Source organism: Cyrtonyx montezumae, unplaced genomic scaffold (genome assembly GCF_038088225.1).
Source record: "Cyrtonyx montezumae isolate F1298 unplaced genomic scaffold, pur_monq_1.0 scaffold_2, whole genome shotgun sequence".
In the NCBI taxonomy this organism is placed as follows: domain Eukaryota; kingdom Metazoa; phylum Chordata; class Aves; order Galliformes; family Odontophoridae; genus Cyrtonyx; species Cyrtonyx montezumae.
Genome location: NW_027071936.1, coordinates 889,742 through 914,835, shown reverse-complemented (window position 1 = coordinate 914,835; position 25,094 = coordinate 889,742). Strand labels below are relative to the sequence as shown.

At 37.5% G+C, this 25,094-nt stretch overlaps 1 protein-coding gene across 2 annotated transcripts in view; it reads left to right on the top strand.

Moving 5' to 3' along the window:
- The window catches only part of PALLD (palladin, cytoskeletal associated protein), a 172,479-nt gene that overhangs the window by 38,961 nt on the left and 108,424 nt on the right, over positions 1-25,094 (top strand). For both annotated transcript variants that reach the window (XM_065736209.1, XM_065736208.1), the window contains exons 2-7: positions 14,352-14,530; positions 16,864-16,930; positions 17,555-17,660; positions 18,476-18,550; positions 20,945-21,086; positions 21,397-21,420. In XM_065736209.1, the coding sequence (XP_065592281.1) occupies positions 14,352-14,530; positions 16,864-16,930; positions 17,555-17,660; positions 18,476-18,550; positions 20,945-21,086; positions 21,397-21,420 (593 nt within the window). The remainder of the gene's footprint in view (positions 1-14,351; positions 14,531-16,863; positions 16,931-17,554; positions 17,661-18,475; positions 18,551-20,944; positions 21,087-21,396; positions 21,421-25,094) is intronic.

Below are 25,094 nucleotides of genomic sequence, written 5' to 3'. Positions count from 1 at the left end.
ATGGCACTACGTCAGGATTTCTCAGCAGTTGCTTTCAGTTTCACAGTTAACATGGGTGCTCTAATGACTTTATTTTTTCTATTGATGTAGTGAAAGAATGTGACATCCTTAGTTTTTTTTTTCCTGCTTTGATGTGTTAATGCATACTTTGTACTGACTGTGAGGTTTGGCAGTGAGGGAATTCAGAGACAGGCCTTAACTAAAACCACTGGATTCTACCATGTCTGCAGTATGGGAAGGTTAATATCTGGATCCAAACCTCTTGGCTCTGGCCTATTCCTGTTATAAATGCACTTCGCTTTGGCAGCATGTTTCAATTGCTTTTGGAGGTAATTTAAGACAAAAAAAAATCTTTCAGGCTGCAGACAGACTTTTAAAGAGGAAGTGACTTTTAAGAATCTTGCAGTTAGTTAAGCGAGGCTTGCTTGTTTGCTCCTCGAATTTGACTTCTAGGAGCCCCCAGGGAATTACATTCCCCTTCCTCTATTATAATTGTAGAAGTAAATAACGTTTGGGGACTCCTCCTATGAGGTCCTGAGAAAGCTAAGGTGCTTAGTTCCTACTCATTCCAGTGGAGCAGTGGAGAAGGCTAGCAGTGTTTATCCAGGTTATGAGAGTGCTTCACAGGCTTTGTTTGATCCTAAGTGTTCAGTCTATAAGCTTTTAATGAAGCACCATATAAATTACTATCCATGCCAAAAACTGTGGCAGCCCATGTTAAGCAATGTTGCAGAGCTTTGTAAAGGGATGCACAGATGGTTACTGAAATCACAATTTTTCTGCTTTCTTAATTGATCAACTTTTGAGCCTGGCTACCTTAATGAATTCAGTACCTCTCTCTGAATACAATTGCACATGTATCTGCCAGCTGCTTGTGGTATCTCTGCTTCAGCAAGAAAAACTGTTCCGTGGCTGTATTGGCTCGCTGTGGTTTGTGGCTTACAGCACTGATTTATTAGGCAGTAGTTGCATTTTTTTTTCTTTTTTCCTTGAATGATTCAACTGTGATGTCACTTTTTTTCTCTTGGCTTTCACCTTTTAAAGAATGTTGGGTTTTTTTTTGCTGCAGACAGTTCTCGTAACACTAGAGAAGTGGGAGACGTCCCAGCGTCCAATGCAGAGCAACTCTGTCTACCCCAGCACATTCCAGGGCCACCGAATCATTTGTGGTGAGAGTGATTCAGATCTGGTTAAGATGATTTAAAAGAGAGGTTATAGGCATACTGCAGTTCTGCAGTTAAGAACATAACAGGGAGTTTTTTTACTGCCTGATTGAGACCACATGGCTCCAACTTGGACTTTTTTTTAACGTGGAAATTGTTAGCTGAATGTACTCAAACTTTTTTTTTCCCCTTAATTGCCTGGAGCATTGTTGGGATCATGGTATTCAACGGTAAGGTCAGGGTTAAAACAGTTTTTAATATTCCTTTGACTAAAAGGAGAGAGATGGCTTCTTTGAATATTTTTCATGGAATACAAGCACGCCTCTCTCCTACGTTGCAGCAAATGTACCCCAATAATTCTTTAGGACACTGCAGGGACCTGATTGGAAGGAGACAGGGAGAAAGACAAAGATGAGGGAAGCATCTCTGCAATAAATCACACTGTGTTCTGTTCCAAATAAATTGAGTAGTATGGCAAGTAAACATGAAGGACAATGGCTTTTTTGATTGTATATAGTTAAATTATTCTCGAAGCCAACATTTTTGGCTGTTCTGAAAAGGAATGAAAAGTCTACATATTTAACTGGCCTGCATGTTGAAAATGAAATAATTTAGTTTTCATTTCATTCAGAAACGTGTATAAAACACAGGAGATAAATTCTAAGCGCAGTGTGCAAGAAAAAGTGCTTTTATTGTATGTACCTGTAGGCTGAATTAACTACACCAGTCTTGCTTACACTCGTGTGCAACCTGGGCTAGGGAGCTGCTCTGGCAGGGGATTGGGCTCCGTGTTCTTTGGAGGTTCCTTCCAGCCCCTACAGTTCTGTGATTCTGTGATTCCTAAAGAACTAAAGAGAGCAACATAAGCCATGAAGACGTTTTGTATGTCTTAACTCTAAGATTCCCACTCTGAGGACATGGCTATCTTAAGGAAAAGTCTGGCATAGTGAATTTTACCAAGTGGTGTTTGTGTAGTTATCTGAGATGAACTATATCTGCAATCTAAAGGATGAGATTGCAGTAGTTTATACTAGAGGTACTACATACTATTCTACTCTTATGCACATTGTTTATTCTGAAATACTCTTACGCAAGACTTGTTATTCCCCTAATGCTCTCATGCTGTTTTTGTTCAGTGTTGTCCCTTCAGGTGATGTGTAGTGCTTAATACATGATTTTCCTTGGGCCTCTGGCAGTATGCTGCTGCTTTCATAGCCTTTGTCTTCAGTGCTGTCCACCTTTGAGCCGTGGCTATGTTCCAGCCTCTGCCTGCTACACTCGACCAATGGGGTCACTGTTTTTCTGAGTCTTCCCTGCACTTTTCCTCTAACTGTGACAGTTACAAATCTCCATTGGATGCGGCTTTTAGTTGATGAATGTGTGAAGTATCAATGATACTTCATATCAACAGGTTTCAAATTTGAAAATAAAATATTAACATTAAAAAAAAGCCTTATAGAAACAAGTAAGTATGAAGAAGATTTTTTAAATTGTTTAGGAAGAGTATGCAAGTATTATTCTGCAACAACAAACGCAATAAACAATTACAAGCTTATTGCTATCTTTAAGTACTGGGGTAGTAAATTTAGCTGGCTGAAGCTACGAAAAGGCTATCAACCCACATATGGTTGTGTACATCCTTTTGAACTTGTTTCTTAGTATTAATTGGTTGTCTAATTAGAGTGGAATTTTTTCTTAAAAAAAAAAAGTAAAAACTGGAGAGGAAAAAAAAACAGCAACAACCTTTAACCGGTGTTGACAAATAATTGAGTAGTTAATTTCTACCTTATATAAACTGCAATGTGAATGTTTAAAAGTTATTTGTAACCTTAAAGTGCCTGATGCAGATGAGAAAACTATCATAATTTCTGAGGAGTGGATTCACCTTGATAAGCGGTGAAATTTGTTCTTTCAGTGTTCAGTTATACTGTATTAATGCACGATAAGTGTGTATATAAACTTGAATTGTTTGTAGACCTGATAATTATAGTAAAGATAAAACAGTACAGCTTTTTTTACCAGGAAAAAAAGTTACACGTGAAACAAACAAAACAAACACAATGGAAGGAGCACACCTCAGTGAGAGGTTGAGAGAGTGAGGTGGGGCTGGTGAAGTTCTGCTGTGTGATATAGGTGCCCAGTGTTTTTATAGAGACATCAGACTATTTGCTTCTATGGGATTTTTCAAGGTCAGCATTGATTGAGCTGCTAAGTATTGCTCGTAGTGATGTTTAACTTGTCATTCTTGCTGAACTTGAGACTACTTCTGTGGTTTTTCTGACTGTAGGGTAATCTGGATTGATCTGCTCATAAGTAAAATAGGTCCCCTTTCTTACTCAATTTTTTTAAACAATGAAGACAGATGTAATGGAGAAGAGCTGGAAACGAGGATCAAGGAATTCTAGCATTTACTTGGGCCACAGAAAGCTTGTGTAAATACTTGTCATTGCAGTAAGGTGTATACCCTGAAAGCAGACCTGAGCACTGCCCACCCAACGTGTTGCATTCATGTGGAATTTTCAGTTTTCCAATACAAGATGCTTATGATACTCTTTAATATTTTTTTCTTAGTGGTGGTGAGAAATACGTGCTGTGCTTTGAAAGGTGGCTGACTGGGCCAGTGCGTGTCGGTATATGGGAGAAACCTCAGATGTGAGCAACGTACAGAGCAGCAAGTAGGCAGTGGCCACAGCAGCACAGGTTCAAGCTCCCAACACTGTATGTGTGTGGTTTCAAACTGTGTCCTTTTAGGCAGTCGTGGATAGTAGCTGTTCTGGGAGGACGGAACCCGAGTGTTAAGCAAGAGCTATGCGATGTCTTGCAGCCTTTGAGAGTGTGTCAGATGCTTTAAATGTACTCAGTAGATGCTGAACGGGAAGCATCAGTTAACCACTGTTAATTAGGTGAATGGGATGCCTAGTAGCCCTCAGGTCTGATATAAATATAGTCTTCCCCTAAAGAGTCAGGTAAGTTTTTGAAGTGCACAGTAGTACAGGGGTTAACCTTAATGACAAGCATCTCTCGGCCCAGTTTAGCCAATAAGTCAGTCACGTTTTGCTTGTGCTTTGAGATTCCTGTCGAAGGATGCTGTGCATAAGGAAGGATGCTGAGGAAATGGTGGCATAGGTTTTGCTGCTTTGGGAGAACTGTGGCTCCAAAGACAGCTTTCCTTCCCCACCCTTTCCTTCCTCTCATCTGCTGTCTCATCTAGTCCCTTTCATTTGGCACACACTGAATTTATCCTAGGACTCCCCAGATGTTATCTGAAATGTTTTGAGTGAGTCTTGGTTTATCTCCTAATGGTTGACTTCTTGCTATGTCAGTCATTGTAGCTACCTCTGAGACAGGATATGAGGAAATAGTGTATCCAAGGGAAGTGCAGTTCTGAATATGACAACTGCCACACACAGATAAGCCTTCTTTTCACCGGGAGCTGTGAAACAATGCATTTTTGCTGTTAATGCATTATATATCAGAACATGCATTATCAGGATTGCTGATTTACTTCTTTACAAGTTCATGTTGGAAATTTTAATTCAGGAAGCTGCTGGTTTCATTTCAGACCAGTAGGCTTAGAAGTTATTTATGTTACAAATGCAGGTTTGCAAAGTGCTGCAACTGCTCTGACCCATCTAGATGCTCTGCTGGTATTGAAAAGAGTTACTATTTAGGTTATGATGTAATACAATTATATACGTGACCTCAACTCTAGCTTTAATAATTTCCTATTCTCAATTTCTTCTTAATAAGAGTTTTCCCACAATTTTCCAGTTGGCTCTATATAAAGGAAGTAGACAATGGCACTGAGTCTGAGTCACGAATTAAAGGATGTATGCGGCGTATCAAGCATTAGCTTGTACGGATGGAGACTAACCCATTTGGGTATTATTGTGTCCATAATTTAAGAATGAAATTTGACAAAAACATCAAGCATTTTTGAAGAAGTGCAGCGGTTTTTGCTGGGCCTTGACTAGGTAGTTCCTATTGGCTTCTGGGTTGGTAAGCAAATGTGTAAACAATATAAAAAATAGATAAATTTATTAGACTAAAAGTGGACTGGAATAATGAGAACAACTTCTGCTGCTCAATGTTTCAGGCATCACTAGTGAGAAATATTCAAACTGAAGAATCATCACAGCAGCAAAATAGTACATGTTTACAAAGTTCTGGTTTCATTTATGAATGAAGAAATAGTTGTAAGTTGTTGATTTAAGATAAAAACCAGGAACTGGAGAGTAAGTAGTTACTACTACTTGATACACCAAGGATTACACATTTTGCATTTTATTCTGCAGTTTTGTCTGAATGTATTGTTAGGTATATCACACAAACCCTCAAACACTTTGTCTTCCAAGTAGTTATGATGGTGCTTGAATGAGGACTTTGTTTAGAAGCTTAACAATCATCATAGCTTTGATCTCCTACAGAAATTACTGTATGGGTCTTTGAGTCACATGCCCCTAACTTCTGCCAAACCATCTGTTCTAATGATATGATTGCTGCTTTTGTTATCTGTAAATACATGCAACGGGTTCAATCGTGCTTTGGCTGCATAGTTACAATCAAGATATGGGTCAATAGATTAGTGTTCTCTTCTGCCTTTGTCATTAACGTATAATATTCTGCATGGATTATCATCAACATTTCTGCAACGGTCTGTGATTGCAGGTCGTTATAATCTGGAATGCTTCAGTGTCAGTAGTTTGCCTGCGTGGTACCCGAGACCTGCTGCTGCTATTGGACAGCACTGTCAGTGAGAGTTGAGGCAGTTGTTCTCTGCAGTCCGTGATGTTCTGCAGAACGATGCCCATCTCTGTAGCTGGAGTCTCACTGAGTGGCTGCTGCCAGGCTTCATCCAAGGTGCTAACAAAACTGCTGACAGCTTTCTTCCTTTGATCTCAACTGCTGTGTTGCTAACCTGACCTGCATGAATGGTCATGAATCAACTGTTTTATCTTCCAATCAACTAAGCTGTATTTACAGTCTCTAACCTGGAATTACCAAGAGAAAGAGGGAGGTAATGGTAGGAATAGCACCCGTATAAAACAGTTTTGTATTTAATCTGATATAATTCAGCTAAAATTACAGATGATAATAAATGGCCTTAGCTATTCAGCTGCAATAATGTAGGTAATTCTCCAGGGAACTTAACTGTGTGTATAAAAAGCACAGGGGCTGCAATGTGTGCCATAGTTGATACAATGATGTCCTACCTTTCATAACTCCAGCGAGATGTTTGCCAGTTCTGAAGGTAAACCTGCAAATTCCATGCTTGCCATTCATTTTTTCAGTGTGCAACAGGCTACATACGCTGGATCTGCAAATTGTTAATGCTTCCTTATTCAGGATTTTTGTTGTTGCAGTTGTTCTTCATTCTTGTTTTCTCCTCTTTGTGAGATAGAACGATTGATCTGAAATTTTTTGGCTTCTTTTTAACTAGTACAGTTTTGAGAATTATTACTGATTCACATGAAGACTATCACCAGCCATGAACTCACCACTAACTCACCACAGTCATGTTAAATGCAGTGTACTCCATGTATAGGATTTAAACTGTGCAACTGCAATTTCGTACTCATCTCTTTCTGTACTCTTTACTCCTTAACTCTTTACAGTCGTTCCCTCCAAGTCCAATATATTACGCCTGGAAGATTATTATGCCTGGCTGTTATGTGAGAGGTTCCCTTCTGTATGTGGCAAAGTAATTACAGTATGATAATTCAAAATCCTTTCCTGTTCAGAGAAGTGTACAAAGAGCAGTGTTTCAGTTACAGACAATATGCATTCCATTTTAGTTAGACATGTAATTGTGTTAATCCTACAAGCCTCAACAGTTCTTTGGGCCTGAGAAATGTTTGGTATTTTACATGTGATTGTTCAGTATTTAGTTTTTCTAATCTCTTGAAACTGTCTTCACTGCCTTTTAGATTTATTTTTCTTCCCTTCTGAGTTAATGTTTATTTCATAGGGAATACAAGGGGTGGTAACTTGATGTAAACCTAGGTCTACATAATCGAAGGAATGGAATCTGAAGGTAGCTGTGCAAACTGAAGACTTCTGTTCATAGCTTCCCTCAGGATTAATGGAAGCATTAATTCACATTAAACCTTTCCTTGCAACAGGCGAAGAGAACCCTAGAAATTGTCAACATTACATTGTTGTGCAGTGCTGTATAATAATTCACATCAGTCTACTCATTCCAAGCTACTACATTTATAGAAGACTGGCCAATGAGTTTTATGGACAACCTCTGGTCACGCAAGGTCAGAATTTGTTCTAATTCGGGAGAGCTGATAAGTGCATGGAAGGTGGCCTTAGACTTAAGGTGGTGGTTCTGATGGGATTCTGACCTGACCCTTTTATATTGTGTGTGATCCTGGAGAAAATGCTTAACCTCTGCTTCTCAATTATAAAACACATCTAATTATCTTGTGTTCCATTACTGTTGCAGTGCTCAAAGTCCTGTTGACCAACCTTTTTTTTTTTTCCTTCTGAGGAAAGTTTTATTAGGCTACATCACATGCAAGAGCATTCATTGCTCAACTGCCAACACACCTAGGTGAGAGAAAAGCATTGCTCTGAACCATTAGGTCCCGCCTAATCTGTTGTTACTAGATGGTCCAGTACTTAGATGCAATGAGATAGGTGTCATGCACTAGACACTCTGGAAAATTGTAGTGTGTTCTTACTGAAGTGGTGTAAATTTGGGGCTAAGAACAAGTGGAGACTTTGCAACTGTTCAGTTATTTTGCAGTATCTCTTATTTAACTGCAGTGAGAAAATAAATCATTAATAACTATTATTGTGACTTGCTGATATTTTTATGATTAAACTCTGAGGTCTAATATTTGAGGAAGTTAATTTTAAAGCAAAGGAAAAGATTTTTTTCAGTTCTGGCCTTTAACGTCTCAGTCTCTTGAAGTTGAAGGTATTTTTGCTACGAGGCACTACTGGCTTTGTTCTGAAGGAAATTTATCTTGGTGTCATTGTGTAAATAGGGCTTGACAAAATTACTTGTTCTCAAGCTATCCACGTTGCTGAGTGACTGCTTTCATTGCTGAAATACAGAGTTGCAGTGGTGGTGGAGCTGCAAGTAGGAGTTCTTTTGACTCTTAAGTTGTGCAAGAAGTTGCTCTTTTCTGACTTCTGAGAGAAGCAGTACTTTTCCCTTTGGCTACTTTGATTTATCCTTCCTCAGCCTGGTTATTTCTGGAACAGCACACAGATTTCTTAGGTACTCGGGCCATCGTTTCACAGACAGCACTTAATTTCAGAAGCCACTTGACTGAAGTTATACTAACTCAAAAATCATGGCTTTATTCCTAAGCCACTGTCTTCGGTGTGATAATGCTTCTCATATGCTCTTCTGTTTTTCCAGAGGAGTGGTCAGGCACTGGAATGGGCTGCCCAGAGATGTGGTGGAATCACCAATCCCGGAGGTGTTCAGGGAATGCTTAGATGTTGTGTTGAGGGACGTGGTTTAGAGAGAACTATTGGTGACAGGTGAACAGATGGTCTGGATGATCGTGTAGGTCTCTTCCAACCCTGTTGAATCCATGCATTTGTGAAATACTGTTCACCCCAAAGCCGAAGGTGTGCGAATGCCACAAGTTGCTTCCTTTGATTCTCTGAAGCCACTTCAAAACAGTTTTCTATTAAAAATTTAAATAAATAATTTCCTTACAATTGCAGAGTTTAAAAAAAAAAAAGGCCAACGTATCCAGTTTTTTTTTTAATAAAAGTTATTCTTGCAAGAAGTGAGTAGCCAGTAGCTTGGAAGAAAAAAAAAAGCAGGAAGGCCTTAGAAGATGGGAGATTTTTGCCTCATGGGGTAAATTTGATGAAGTTCAGTGACTTCAGAGTTGTGCATTTGGGGAGCAAACATTTATATTCTGCATGAAAGTAACACCAACATGGGGGCTGAAATCAATGCAAAATAAGTGAAAATAACTAGCTTCTAGCTTTTTAGCACTGCTGTTGTATATTCTTCCATATCCCAAGCATTCATTTGTTTAATTAAAAACTTTTAGCATAAATATTTTTTTAAAGCTTCTATTCTTAAAAAAAAAAAGTTGGGTAAATGATTAGACAAACAAGATATGATCTTAAAATGTTTAAAAATTTAAGCTGATCCTGTGATATTTAAGACAAAATGATTTATTTTCAATGAATTCTGTTAATTTTTTGTAGGTAATTGTACATTGCTATGTGAGGCCATGGAACTCTGTAGTATTCAGAAGAGTGGTAGAAGCTACAGACAGAATCTCTAGTGTTTTTTTTGTCTGGAGCTTGTCTTGTCAGATCTCGTGATAACGTTCACTAATGTTACCAGCCAACAAATGATGGAGGTCAGAATCCTTGTGACACAAATAAAGCTAACAGAAGGAGACTCGGGAAACTTTCACGGATTTGGAGAAGTAGAATTGTCTTACTGACAGGAGAAGCAATAAATAAATAAAAGTTTGGAGTTACTGCAGCCTGCTAACAGTGGGAGAGGCCAAGGCTGTTGGCTGCTCCTCTTGGGACTTTTGTAGTCCGTGGCCCAGCTGGCCTCATCTGTACTTTCTTTCTTACCGTTTCTCTGCATCCTTGCAGGAAGGGTGATCCAAAAGTAGACTTCAGAGGGAGCAAAATGAACTTGTAAGAAATGGCAGGTGGAAATATTGAGAAGTGTCTTGGAAATGCAGGCATTTTTTAATAATTTTGGCTATTTTATGTATTTCTGAGAAGACAGTATTGGTCCCTAGGTACCTAATTGTTCAGTTTATTCAGCTGGATGTGAAGTCCTCATTTAAATTAGAGCTTGGAGAACACTGTGCAACACCTGTAGAATCGGTTAGATTCTGAATAAGTGATAAACCTGATTATTATCCTACATTTCTAATTAAAAAATTGGCATCTGTGGCTCACAGTATATAGGGCCATTTCTTAATCTACTTAACTGCATGTTCAGACAAAGCACCAGTTTTTTGTATCTACGCTCAGACCTTCTAAGATTACAAAATGTGGATGTTTCAAGTATGTGCAGTGTTATTAGTTTTACTTACGTTGTCTATATGAATAATGAAAATACATCTAAGGCATGAAAGCACTGCGTTAACAGTAGTGCAAGAGATGAGTTGTATGAAATTAGCAGGCATTTGAAATTATCTTACTACTCAATCTGTCTCTAATCCTTACATGGCAAATTTGGTTCTGTGCTTCACGGAACCGTAGGGGTTGAATGGGACCTCTGGAGATGATCTAGCCAACTCTCTGCTCTAAAGCAGGTTCCCTAGAGCAGGCTGCATAGGGAAGCACCCAGATGAGTTTTGAGTACCTCCAGAGAAGGAGACTCCGCAACCTCTGTGGGCAGATTGTCCCAGTGCTCTGTCATTCTCACACTGGTGTTGCAGTTTTTGCCGATTGCTCCTTGTTCTGTGGGTGTGTGCTACTGAAACGAGTCTGGCTTTTAAAATAATTTGACTCTTACGTAGTGGTATTTTACAGACTGGAAGTGTTGGAGTGCTTAACTTGAATCGAGTAATTAGAAAATGGAAGTTAAACAGTGTAGTGATGGAAACACTGACTCTACTGGAATGTTACAGTATTTCATTTTAGCTTTTCTTACTGGACATACTAAGTACCACTAATATAAAATTACTTTTTAATTTGCAACTTATCTCTCTCCATTTTTTTTTTTTAGCAGTCAGAGTTCCCTGCTATAATTCTTCCCTAAGGCTGTATCTAGAAGTTTCAGTTCAGCTGCCACTTTAAATTAACTTTTAAGAGTGTGCAGAAAGGAAAACCTTTCTATTCCTCAGTGACTTTGAAACAACACAAGTTCCAGCAGGGTTATGCATTAGAGAAAACCCTGAGCTGTTTTTCTTAGGGCCCTGGTGCTCGCTCAATCAGTGTACCGTTCAGCTCTGTTTATATTTTCTTCATTCTCATTACAATCCCAGATACGTGTGTTTGTATGTATTTCCATACGTGGAGAGTTGTGAGGGTGTAAGGAAAAGAAAAATGAAAATGAAAGCCATGTTTCTGAATTGCTGCTTGACGTTAGTGTATGGGAACTGCCACCCACCTGGAAGCTAGGTGTCCTTTTTTGTTTGCTGCCTTCAATCTTCTGTCAAGCAATATCAATAGACAATGGAAAGGCAAAATAGGCTTTGAAAAAGGAAAATGAATTGTTTTTACCATTGTTCACCAACTACCAAAGTATCTCCAAATTGCATCTGTGGAGAATTGACTTTCCAGTCTACTGATAGTCTCAGTGCACAGGTGAGAATACTTTGCTATCATTTTAGCATACAGTGGACACAGTGTAGTTGAAAACTAGGTGTAGTTGCAGAAGAAGGAAGGCAGAAAGTAGTACAGTTGAAATGGGGGCGGAAAGAGAAATTGAGACAAGGGAATGAAGAAGAAAGGAGTAAAGAACAGAGGAATCCATTGTTATATGAAATTTAATAATACTTAATGGCTGAAAAAAAATTCACTACTTTACATTCCTTTTTTTATTGCAGTATTTACTATTGTTTTTTGAGGTGATAGTTCTGTGCAAGGTTTCATGAAAGCTTGCACAGCCTCCTGCAGTGAATCTAGGCTGCATGCTTGAGTTCTTATTCTATGAACTGCTATTATATACACATGTAAAATATCTGTTTTGTTTCTATCTGCACAATTTATTTAGCTTTGGGATCAGGTAGATCATTTTTGTGTTCTAGTATCCAGATTATGTGATGCATCTTTAAATCCATGTCTCCTATACAGAGGATTGTCTTCTTTGTAAAGCAGCTGCAGTGCCTTTGTTCCTCTGTTACTTTTGTTGTCTTTTGGTTTTGGTTTGAGTTGGTGTTTTTGGCACTCCAGAACCATTACTATTGCCCTCTCACACCTAGAAAATAATCCTCTTATCCCTGTAAGGCACAGCAGCTGAAATACACTGGACATAAGTTAATGCTGCACTAGTTAGTCTAAGTTTTCCAGTGGCTGTTTTTCTGTGTCTAGCCATCAGTCCTTCAGGTTGCTCTGGCTCAGTCTTCCTTTGGTAGTGATTTGTTGATTGCTTTGGTGATCCCTTTTCAGAAAGAGAGAATACCTCAAAGACTTGACTTTGAATACTTTTCAGTCCTAAGGAGCAGAAAATCTTACCTTGACTTTTCCAAGTGTAATGGTAGTAGGGCTGATGGAGCCTCTTAATAGGCCTGTGCTTTTTAATGCCACATAATATACAGAGATGGAGATGTGAAATTCAGTCAGTATTTGGCCAGGAAATACTTTCAGTTTTGTTAGCTTGCAATTTTTTTACTTCATAAGCTTTGGTGAACTGAACTGGCAACTACCAAGTTATTGATGAATTGAGTATGTTTTGTTCACTTACTTTCCATGTAATCTCTAAATTAAATTCCCATTAATTAATCTTACCCTTCTATTAACTTAGATCGATAAGAAAAAATTACTATTAGAAAAAGATCATATAATACAACAAAATCAATTCTACTCCAGTGTTCTGTGGTATTGCCCGTCACGACTGTACACTGTTCTTCCCACAGTAAACAGAATAGTTAAACGTCAAGCTTGTTTCCTAATTCATCAAGCATCACCTAAATGAGGACTGAGATAGCTTTGTGTTGAATTGCACAGTGATGTAGTTGTCTCAGTGGCAGCCAGCGTGTGATGTAGCACGTCGGGACTTGCTGCCAGTGGTTTGTCACTGGTGTGATGCAATGGGTTCAGTCCTGAGTGCTGAGGTGTAGCTCCCACTGCTTGAGACTGGCTGCGTACATGCACAAAGCGAGGGATGTGTAGAACTTGCTCTCTTAAGAAAGCAGTTTGCTTGCTGAACATCATCTGGCAATACGTGCACTCACTTTTCACTTTAGGTTTTTGTGCTTATCACAATTTCTTAACCATTTTGTAAGCACAGAATTTTGCAAGTAGTGGAAAGCTGTACAAGTCACAAAGCTAAGATGGGATTGATCTGTGAAAACAATTAAGCTGGAGAAGAGGTTTTACTTTGCAGGATGTTTCTGGTAAGGAAAGAAAAATAGGACTAATGGTTAAGTGGAGCCTCGTATTACAGACTCTTGTCTGTGATTGTCTAGAAATTGAATTAACCTCTCTCCTGTGCATATCATTTAAAATGCAGCTTAGGAGAGGCAGCCCAAAAGTGAGGACCCTGACAGTCTGGCGAGCAGAAATAGTAGCAGAGGTCCTCACACCGGGAGGAGGGAGGACTCGTGACAAGAAGAGGAAAGGAGGGGAAGAGGGGGAACAGAAATGTTAATTTTGGCAGTGGAGCTGACAGAATCAATTTGTCTCCAAGCCCAACAGTTGTAAAAGTAGGCCAGAGGGGTCTACTGAGCAAACAAATGGAAGTTTGTTAGTTCCTTCCAGAAAGGATACTTTTGTGCACTTTCTGGGCACAATAGAAGACTGAAAAGGAACTTGCTGGGCTTTTAATTACGGGAGAAAATGACATATGGTTTTAATGCCACTACTAATGTGTTTTTTTAGCCTTCAGGAATAAAAGGTCTATCATCAATAAACACAGAGGGCTTGCCCACACTTCTGAGCCATGAAGGGGGACTGCCTTATACGTTGGTACCTCCTAGGTAGTGGTGCGGGAGTTGCTCTTCAGGCTGATTTTTATATATATATATATATATATATATATATATATATATATATATATATATATATAATGTATGTATAATTGGCTACAAAAGCAGCTTATGCTCCTGTTCTGAGGTAGGAGTATGAAGTTCATCAATGAAGAGCCTTGTGACATTTGATCAAGTGGATATAGTCTCAAGAATCAAACATCTTCTATAGAGAATCAGTGAGTTGTAGAAAGACGGAAGAAGGAAGTTTAATTGAAATGGGTTAGGCTGTGCTCAAATCAGGCCAGTACGTAAGATATGCTGAAAGCATTAATCATACTTATATAGAACAGGGAATGGGTTTAATTATTAGATGTATGCAATTCTCTTTAGGTTCAGAAATATTTCACTGCCTCTTTAAGAAATTTTATTCCACCAAGTTATTTCTTTGCAAATGCCATTAAACACTTCAAAGCACAATGTGCTGCTTTCAATAGCAGTTTAGACTTTTGCAGCACTGTTATGTCGTCTTCTGTGATGAGCCTGAAACCATATTTTATGTTCTTTCTCCTTTGTCTTTCTAAATGTGTGTGGGCTACAGATGGTTCTGTGAAGGAAAAGAACTTCAGAATTCCCCTGACATTCAAATCCATTCTGGAAGTGGAGGACTTCATTCACTAATTATAGCAGAAGCCTTTGAAGACGATACTGGACGCTATACTTGTCTGGCTTCAAATTCCCTTGGTTCAGATAGTACGTCAGCTGAAGTATTCATTGAAGGTAAGAGGTGAAATAAAGAGATACTTGACACAGACAGGAAAGATAACTAAGATGAACTTTACTTTTGGTTCTCCGTGTTAGTTTTATATTTGCTTAGTGATAATTGTATGGCGTTTCTCAGCTTCCTTTTAATGCAATACATTCTGAAGTTCACACTGTATTAATTCTGATTTTTTCAGTGGATATTCCAAGAATCCCTGAGTAGACTGCTATTTATTTGAGGCAGAAGGAAGAAAAATGGAAAAGGAGGAAGAAGTGTAGTTTGTAAACATAAAGTTTTTAAGTAGCCTCTGTACATAAAATGGTTTCCAGAGTAGCAGTAATTCCTGTGGCTTTTCTGAACCCCCTCACAGTGCAATTAAAGGTGACTGTCCCAAATACATCGTCCTCAGCCATGGGTAAATGTGCTTTAATTTTTGCATTTGACACCCTACTTTAATTCTGATTGTAAGTTAGTAATACTACTTTCGTCCACCATCAAGTTGACTCTATTTTCATGATGGTATAATTATGTAATTATGTTAACTATATAAATCGGATGTTTTAATTTAGTTAATATAACTTGCAAACCTTTTGGTAAGAGTTACAAAACCAGTAAAGAGCTTAACACGCATTTAATGTTTAATTGAGAACAAATTAATATTAAAAATACTTGATTAATTAATAGTATAATATTATACAAAAGCTATTTAATATGCAATATTTTTTTCACTGTAGTGCAGCTGAACTATGGCAAAGTCCATTGTTGATAAGGTCTCTCTGGTTATATTTTCTTATGCTCTGAACTGTTTTCTTGGGGCATAATAGTGAAATCCTCTAAGACTTTTTCTGGATTTTATGGGTTCTGGTAAGGCTTTTTTGTTTTCAAATGGCAGTATGATTTCAGAAATATGCAGGTACAGTACACATCTGTGTTTCTACAGGAATTTATAACAGTGGAGGCAGCACAGAAAGCAGAATAGCTAGAGAGGGAGATACAGTGATAGATAATTCATTTTTTTTATATCTAGCTAAGTCTTACCATGTGGAATAGCATGTTTTACGACAGCTACTTTTCAAAGAGAAAATTATACAAGCCATTAGGCTCCTCCCTTTTCAAGTCAATCTATGTAATACTATATGTATTGAATATGATTTCTCTGTAATTTGTAATACAGATTCAGCTATGCATTTATGTACAAACTCTTAGGGGAATAATACATGCTGCTTAAATGTCTAGAAGAAATTGTGTGCAGCATCAGTAGCTACTAGAAAAAACTGAGACAATGGCAAAATGAATATTTTACTATTTTTTCAAGTGAGTTCAGGATATTTCCAAACACGTACATTAATTAGATCAAGACTTGTACTGGGAAGAAATGACACTTTTGTAAATGTCATATATAAATAAATAGAATAGTCTGAGATGTGGAAGTAGTGGGTAATGAGTTCAGTCCACAGCTGCCTTCCTATGCTGAGTGCTGTTAATTATGATTGAAGTTTTATGATCTGTTTATTAGCCATATGCTTTCCTAAGATTTAAGTTTTAACATTCAAGTAAATGAAATTATATATTTCCAGTAGGGAAGTAGTAGTGCTTCTTTTTTTCTTTTTGGTCATATTTATTTCAGTGCGAAGGAATACAGCTAAGATCCTAGGAGGGCCACAAAGATGATCAGAGGGTCAGACACACCACCTGTATGAAGGCAGGCTGAGAGAGCCAGGCTTATTCAGCCTGCAGAAGAGAAGACTGCGAGGAGACCTCACTGCAGCCTTCCAATATTAGAAAGGGGATTATAAACAGGAGGGGAAAAAATTTAGTACAGGGATAGGCAGTGATAGGACAAGAAGGAATGGTTTTAAACTCAAGGAGGGAGGGTTTAGTTAAGATGTCAGGGGGAGGTTGTTTACAGAGGGAGGGACGGGGTGCTGGAATCAGAGAGGCTGTGGATGTTCCATCCCTGGAGGCATTCAAGACCAGGTTGGATGGGGCCCTAGGCAGCGCGGTCTCATGTGAAGTCTGGAGGTTGGTGGCCCTGCTTATGGCAGGGGGGTTGGAACTTGATGATTCTTGGGGTCTCTTCCAACTGAGGCCATTCTATGATTCTGTGAAAAGTTTGCAACTGAAGTGGCATGGGCATGATTTCTATAACTGTCTGAAGTAGATAGTTAAGATGTCTTCACAGATAGACTACTGACCATTTTCTTATTATAGAAAATTCTCAACACTGAGAAGGTCTTACATTGCACGTTGCGAGTCACTTGAAGTGTAATGCAGAAGTAGCAAAGTTTTTCCTTTTGGAATTTGAACTTAAAATAAACCAGTAAAAGATTGAGTATACTTTCTCTTCCAGGTGCCAGTTCCACAGATTCAGAGAGTGAAAGTTTAATTTTCAAACTGAAATCTGGAGCTATGCCACAGTAAGTGGGTGAAATAGAATTAATAATGTTTTCTTAAAATTCTAAAAATTTTCTTAGTGAGGCACACTGAAAAATCTTTAGTAGTTTTAGAATTCAATAAGCATCTGGGATGTATCTGTGTATGTCTTATCCTTCTCTCTTTTTTCATGCGATATAAACGTGCAGTATTATGTCTGCAAATTTTATTCATGTGCTTATTCTGTTCAAGAAGTCTACTCCTACTTAACAATACTTCAGTAGTCATCAGCTTTTCATATTTAGGAGTAACTTCCAGTTAATTCTATCTTTGTAATTGTATAGCCCTGTATCTTCAGAAGAATATGCTGAGGTCTAGAAAAAAATATATATATGTCTCTAAAAAGACCTTTTACTAGACTATGCAAGCACGAATTAGTCAAAGTTTGTTTACCAGTCAAGCTTTCTCCCTAGCTGATCTTTTCACCGTTAGTGATATGTATAGGAGCCTTACAACCAGAATAAAAACATAAGATGGATATGCAGATACAAGCATGTAATCAACACCAGTTGAATAAAAATACTGAAAGCAGAATTTGGCTTACTAGTTACAAGCTAACATATTCTGATTTCATATCTTATCATCTGTTGTTTTTTTTTCTTTCTCAGAGCCCAAAAGAAAACCACCTCTGTTTCCCTGACAATAGGATCTTCTTCACCAAAGTCTGGAGTCACCACAGCAGTAATTCAACCTATCTCTGTGCCCAGTCAGCAGGTATTCTCAGACAGTTCTTAAATGAAGAGGAGCATTTTAAAATTGGTTTCCAAGTATTTAAGTCCTGAGAAATTCTGTCATTTGAGGAACTATTTTATTGAATTATAAGCTTATGTTATGGAGTGATGATTTAAGAATATTAGGTAGTTGTCTAGCAAATGGGGTGTGACAGTAAATACACATAATGATTCTTATGGTGTGTATCACTGCAGCATGTGAGCAGTTGACAATGAAAACTAAAGAGGAGATTACTTAAAAGTGACTTGCTCAGATTCCAAAATCATGTGATTTTGTTAAATACTATCCTTTGTCTGTAAAATTTATTTGGTAAGAGACAAATATTGAAAAAACACTGTTCTTTCCACAGCACCATTAAAACTTACTACAGAATTAATATATAAATCATTAAATGCAAAAAAGGAAATTCTATTAAACTGTACATGGTACATTACTTTGCCATTCTTTGTTGAATCTGGATAAATGGCAGGTATTCTGATTTATTTAATACAACATCAGTCGAGGAATATAGCAACAGAAGATGCAAAACTACTTTGGTGCAAAGGAATTACTTGAATGATATTAACAAGTGTCAAACAAAATATTTCAAGGCAGGACAAAGTTCTCATGGGAAGTGTAGAAGAATTTTGATATCAGAAGTGCATCAGAGGGAAATGATGTCACTCAAGTGTGCTATAACGAGAATCGCAGATTAAAACCATTAATTTTTCAATTTGTATTTGAGTATGTATATTCAGATAATGTTATTCAGACATCATATTGTTTGCATTTTGTAGTATTGTTGCATTTCTTTGCAGGTCCAAAGCCCTAGTTCATACCTACACCATCTGGATGGTTCTAAGCCTATCAATTCTGCGCTCATTTTTACTAAGGTATGTTTTATTTATCTATCATGATTTTATGCCACATTCATTTAGTCCAGAAGGAAATAGCAAGAACATAATAACATTAAAAAAAAAAAAGGCAGATTTTATTAGGTAGGTCCTTCCATATAAAGGCATTCTAAGGTAATGCTTTCCCTCTGACACAATGATGTTCTTATGCCTTCTACACTGTTAATATCACTAGAGGAATTACATGAATATTCGTTATGGGTTTGCCATATAACCATGACTGTCCTCCAGTGAGAAATCTTACATAAAGTAAAAGTGAGTTATGATTATGATGTGCAATTGGTGCCTGATAATCCATCCATTGTCAGAACAAATAACACAGGTTGTTTTTTCATCTGTTTCAGTAAAAAAAAAAAAAAATCCTTCCAGTTATGCTTACTTAAAAAATAATCTCATTGTGGTATCTTGTAAATAACATTTTTTAAGAAAAGTAAGGCATGGAGTTGCCAGAAGGTAATTTTTTGCTCACTTATTACTTTAAGTCAGTATTTATTTTCATGTTCACCAAAAATCAACTCTAAAATTATAGATTAGGTTGACCCAAGGTATCAGCAAAAAGGACAGATTATTTCCCAGATCTCTGAGATTCAACTTATGATTTTCATTGTACCTTAAAACCATTTTTTCCTCAGAAGGAACTATTAATCACTATTTGTTAAAATTGAAATGAATTTAAGAAGATATGAGGGCTTCTTGGAGTGTAATACTTTCTATGTTGGCCCATGACATTAGAGGCAGATGTTGGTACAGCTTTGGAGGCTGAACCTTCCCACCAATATCCCATTGCATTTTGTTGTCATGTGACAGATGGCAGCAGAGGGGCAGTCTGACAAACTGGTGTCTGACAAGGACACGTGTATGAATCCAAGGTGTGTTGTTCAATTATTTCATGCGGGGAAAGGATGGCACCCACTGACATAATCAACACTTTCTGAATGTTTATGGAGACCAGGTGGTGCATTTGGGCACAGTGAGGTGGTGGGTGGTGCATTTCAGTGGTGACTGACGCAGTGGGTCACCTCTACGGGTGCAGATTTTAATGAGTGCAGCACACAGTCTCTTGCTTATTGCTGGCAAAAATGCATAGCTAATCATGGTGACTAAATTGATAAGTTGTTCTGAAGCTGGGAATTTGTTCTCTCACATAGTGTTGTGCTCTTTCTATCTGGTAGAGTTTCCATGGGAATAAACAGGATACATTACTTTTGGAGTGACCTAAGTACTTCTGGTTATTACTTCATGAAGACAATTTGACTAAAATATCACATGGAACAGCAAGTACTTATGCCTAAGCTAAGAAAAAAACTTCTCCATAATTTTCTATCTTCACTCCTGCATTTCCATTCCACATGGCAGAGAAGGTCCAATTCTGTTCATCGGAATTCTGTACTCATGCTGCAGTTATCGCAGGAGGGTGAATAAAAAAGTGCAAGGAATTAGATAATACAGTTGCTGCAAGGTAGGGAGCCAGGAAACTTCCAATAAGGGGAGGAAAGAGGAGAAGCCTACCCTGGACACTCAGAAATCACTGATATCTCTTTGTTACCTTCTGGTCCTCATCTCTTTTATCCCTGAACTCTGGTATTAACTGGTTTAAGCCAGCTGGCTTATAGCAAACAAAATCAATTTTAATTACAGAAGGAATGAAGCTGTTGCAAGGGGAAAAAATAAAAGCTTATGCAGCTTCCTTCACAAATTTCTTTGTATGTAAAATTGAGGGAACAACTCAAAGTTTGTGTTGTAAAATTCTTATTAATTTGATTAAATAGAGATATAAAATATTAAGTAGGCATAACTGAGCTTCAGACAGAGTTCAAATGTGATGTTGAATACACGCATAAAACTTTATTAAAACTTCATTCACGAAGCACTGTGTGCTTCTCTTCTTGTGGTCTTCTTCAAAGGTCTGTTGTATGTCTGCAACTATTTAATACAGCCAGAATGCTGCTTCAGAAGCTATCCAAAGCACGCTAATAAATCCTAATCTCTCATTTACTGTTGCTTGCGTGGTTATGATTGGCTCAGAAGAAAAGCAGTTCTACAATTTTATAGGTTGGCCTGAAAGCAGCACAGCTATTCTCTCACGACTACGTCAATCAATGTGTACTCGGATGCAGACTTTTCATTCTGCTCTGTGGATGTAGCAGGGTTGCTGAAACCCTTACTACCCACTTCTTCTGGTCTGGGGACAGTGTAGTACACAGTATATAGGCTATTCTGTCTTTTTTAGGTAATGCATTAAATGTCATCAGAGTGAAGGGAATCTTCACAGAAAATGTCTGTTGAAAAAACAATTACGGATGATAACATGAAGACATTTTTTAGAATGTAAAATGCTCCCAGTTCATTTTAATTGTGATTACTTGATTTTAGGAGCTACAAAACTCCACAGCATCTGAAGGACAAGTAGTGGTTTTGGAATGCAGGGTGAGAGGACCCCCTCCCATTCATGTTAAGTGGTTTCGACAGGGCATTGAAATCCAAGATTCTCCAGACTTCAGAATTCTCCAAAAAAGTAAGGCAATGAGTGGAGGCCACTTCTGTTATAGGTTGTGTTGGGGAGGGTGGGATAATGGTGAAATTTATTTTGGATAGAGTCCTTTCTTCCTCATGTTTCATTAATTATAATTGCTAAGGGCTAGTATTAATAACTGAACTACTGCTACCAATACAACATTGAGTCATATTTATTTTGTGATGCTTCTGCAAAGATTTTGTGTTTGTCTACAATGTTTCAGCATATGTTAATTCAGTATAGTGTTTATTAGTGCAATCACTAACATTGTTTTTCTTGTTTGTTTTTCCCTTTTTATGATGTGATGCAGAGCCACGATCTGCAACTGAACCTGGTAAGAACTGTACGAAAAAATAATCTCTTGATTTATTAGCTCTTTGAATTTGTGTAGAAGTCGTAAATAGGAAAGAAAATTCTGCTGCGCTTTGGTAATATGAAACCCCCTTAAAGACGATGTTTCTTTATCACACCTTCCATACTCTACTCTGGGCTCTACATCAATTCCTTTATAAGTTACACAGTAAATTCCATTTAGACCAGTAAGGAAGGCCTCACAACTAAAACTCTTAAGCTATTTTTTTCTCAGAAAATGAGTAATTTCCATGCTACAAAGAATGGAAAAAATAAACAATCCCACAAAATTGTATGACACAAACAGTACAAGTTTCAAAAGACCCAACCACTAAATGTTAGTTTTGCCAGTCTAGGTTGGCAGCTGTGAGCTTGCTTTCTTTCTGCAGAAGAATGGCACACTGAGTTTTCTAGCCTTTTTAATGAGATAAGCTCTAAATTTCAGCAAGCAAGCAATAGGTGCTTTTCCAACTACAGGATTTTTCTGGGTGCTTCGTTTGCCCTTACGTGCTCTCGTAGTTCCTTGAATAATGAGCAGATGCTAAAAGATTGAGTGCATCATCTTTGTTTTGTTACTCTTAAGACAATAAGCAGGTAGAAATAGAAGCAGTGGTGTAGTCTTACTACACCATTTTAACTTAAGAGGGTAACAGCTTGTGTTCTAATATGCTTGGGTTTAGAGAGAAATTTAGTAACAGAATAGACAAGTAAAATGGAAAAAAATATTTTAGATGTGGATATTCCCAAAGAGTGCCTTCGTTCTGAAGGACCCTAGCTACATGTGCATGTTTTGAACTTTGAGGAGTTGCACTGGCGGTCTTGAGTGCGTAAGGAACAGACTTAGCAATGATATTTGTAAATTAGCAGTGCTGCTGTTGATGGTATGGCCTAAGGAAAAGCAGTGAAGGGTTAATCAAAGAAGAAATGTGGATTTCTGTAAGCTTTCTTAATAAGAAGATTGAAAAAGGGGAAAAAGGTTTCTCCTTTTTTTCCCACTTATTCACTAAATTTCTTACAGTTTCACAACTTTTTTCCTTGTAGTACTTAATTTTACTTCACGATCAGCACATACGCACTCCTTTATGATAGTCAGTAGTATGAGTTCTATGTATCACTTATATTAACAGCTGATGCTCAAAAAACATTTGAAGGATTTATTTGATTTGGAGGAGGCTTGAAAAGTGAGATGTGATGAAACAAATGCAAGAAAATCACATTAATTTCTCACGAGGAATTAAAATACATCTTAGTGTTAACAAACATGGACTGTTGGTTGTTATAACTCAACACTTAAGGCTATAAGTTGTAAGTTTCGGCATAGAAGTCTTTTAGGAGGGCTTTGGTATCTTATCAAGCCTTTGGATATGAACAGAAATTAGAAGAATAGATGTTTCAGTATGTTCAATTCTGTAACATTTGTTGGAACATCCTTCAGTAATATGTATAATTAAATAAACCTCCTAAGTATGCTGATTTCTTTAACTTAAGTAAATAGTGCTGATTCTTTTCTTATTCCCAGATTAATTTATGTCCTCTTCAAGTAATGGCATCTTTAAGGTCCACTTTACAAGATTTGATCTAGCACTACTATGAGACTAGCACCTGGTTTACCTAGCTCAGTGCTACTACTTGAAGCCTTCTTCTCTCTAGAATCACTTGGACTGCATTCACACCACCATTAACATGATAGAAAAATATCTCAAAGGGCTTAAACTTTAAGCAAAATTTTCTATCAAGTCTACAACATACTAGCATCTTACGTATTTCTTTTAATAATTATCCATTTTGAAACTATTTTATCAGATATCTATAATATTAGCTTGTTTGGGGTGATTTTTCTTTACCCCCAGTCCTTTTTATACTTTATAATGTGTGGACTGATGGATGACTTCAGTATTCTACAGTAGGAATGCAGTACTAACTAGTGGAGAGAACAAGAGGATGTTTGCCTGAGACGATAGGTTCAAATTCCGTTGTGTGGATAGTTGAGTGCAAGAGAAATTGTATGTTTTGTATTTTACTAGGATATTTTTTAATGGACAGCTGAGTAATTTTCACTATTGTTAGATGTGAGATTTGTATATCCTATTTGAGATTACTATGAAACAAGAATGTTAATGGATAGCTCACACAGCTAATAATAGTAACAACTAACTGAAATAGAATGGAAGGTAGAATTTGGACTACAAAAAAGATCATAAGTGTCTGAGCCCTTTCATATATTGTGTTGATTTTGCTGGATGGTGTCTAGCTTGCAGACTCTGGGAGAGGATAACTCATAGTTTTAAGTCTTGTAGTATAGAAGCAACTAAAACGTATGAATTTGTTAGGCATTTTGTTTTCACTGGATTCACTGAGGTAAACGCTCACTAATAAGCTCCCACTTTTTGTGTGCTGATAGTTCCTAGTAAGCCTCATCAACTATTGTGCGGTGTCATATGTTCCACTGAAAGGAGTAACGGCACACTTGACAGTTTATTTATGTAGAAGTCAATTCAAGATGAAAATTAATAGTCTGGACAGAATGTTTCCTTCTCATCTAAGTGACAAGCAGTGTTTTGAGTATAATATTACTAGTGAGTTACACCATTGCTTAGGATGTCATCAAGAGTTTTGAAATTTTTATGGCAGCAAGTTGGATGTGTTTCCGAAATGTAGTAGGTTTCCACGATGGTACAACATGGTTTATAACGCTATCTGTATTCGAAGAAACCAGACCAAGGAGGGAAATTTCTTGTGAGCAAAGACATTATGGCTTTACACAGATGCTGAGGGTGGATTCAAGAATTGAGTAGAGAGATCAACATGCCTGTGCTATAGGAGAGTATTGATAATTTTGAGAGATTGGCATAACTTCTAACATTATTTCAAGTCAATGTCTTCTGTGGAGTTTTGCATGAATTTTCATGAGTTGTAGTGGGATTTTTTCAGTTCTGAACAGAAGCCCAGATGTCATTAAATATGATGATGTTAAAAAACATTGCTTATCTTCTCTTAGGTCAGTGCTAATGAATTAAAGAATTTTTTTCCATGAACTTTCACAAATAAGAAATTAGAAAGCAAGTATGTTTTTTGTTACAGGGTTTTGGAGTTTTTTAGGGTGGAATTTTTTCTTTTTTCTGTTTTGGTACATTCTACCTACCCTAATGTATTTTACACTCTTAATTCTGTCTAGACAGAAATCAGTTTGCAATGCAAATCCCTGCAGACTGCTTTGTGAATTAATTGTTAGTCAGATGACTTAAAGCCAGCATTGCAGTTTGTCTCATTACCTGCTCTGCACTTCTTTCTTTGACATTTTGACTTTGTACTGATTGAATCCTCCAAAGAACTGGCTGCCTGAGAATGAAATATCCCGTGGAATCATTTGCCAGCTGTTGATATTTTGACCATTACTCAGCTGTCTGGAGTCAGCCGCAAACTGTATTGAATTACATTAAAACAATGGTGAGAAGAAAACTATATGAAGTAATTTTTTTTTAATTGCCAGTGAACTGCCACATATACATGGTGGTTTTTTGTTTACTTTTTTTTCTGAGACACAGTTCCTGGTATGTACACCAAAAGCATCTCAAAAGACATTCATCATTTCTCTTAGATTATGCTTTCTTTTTCCCTGTCTGGCTGCTGCATCCCGAAGTTCCACCTCTACTGACT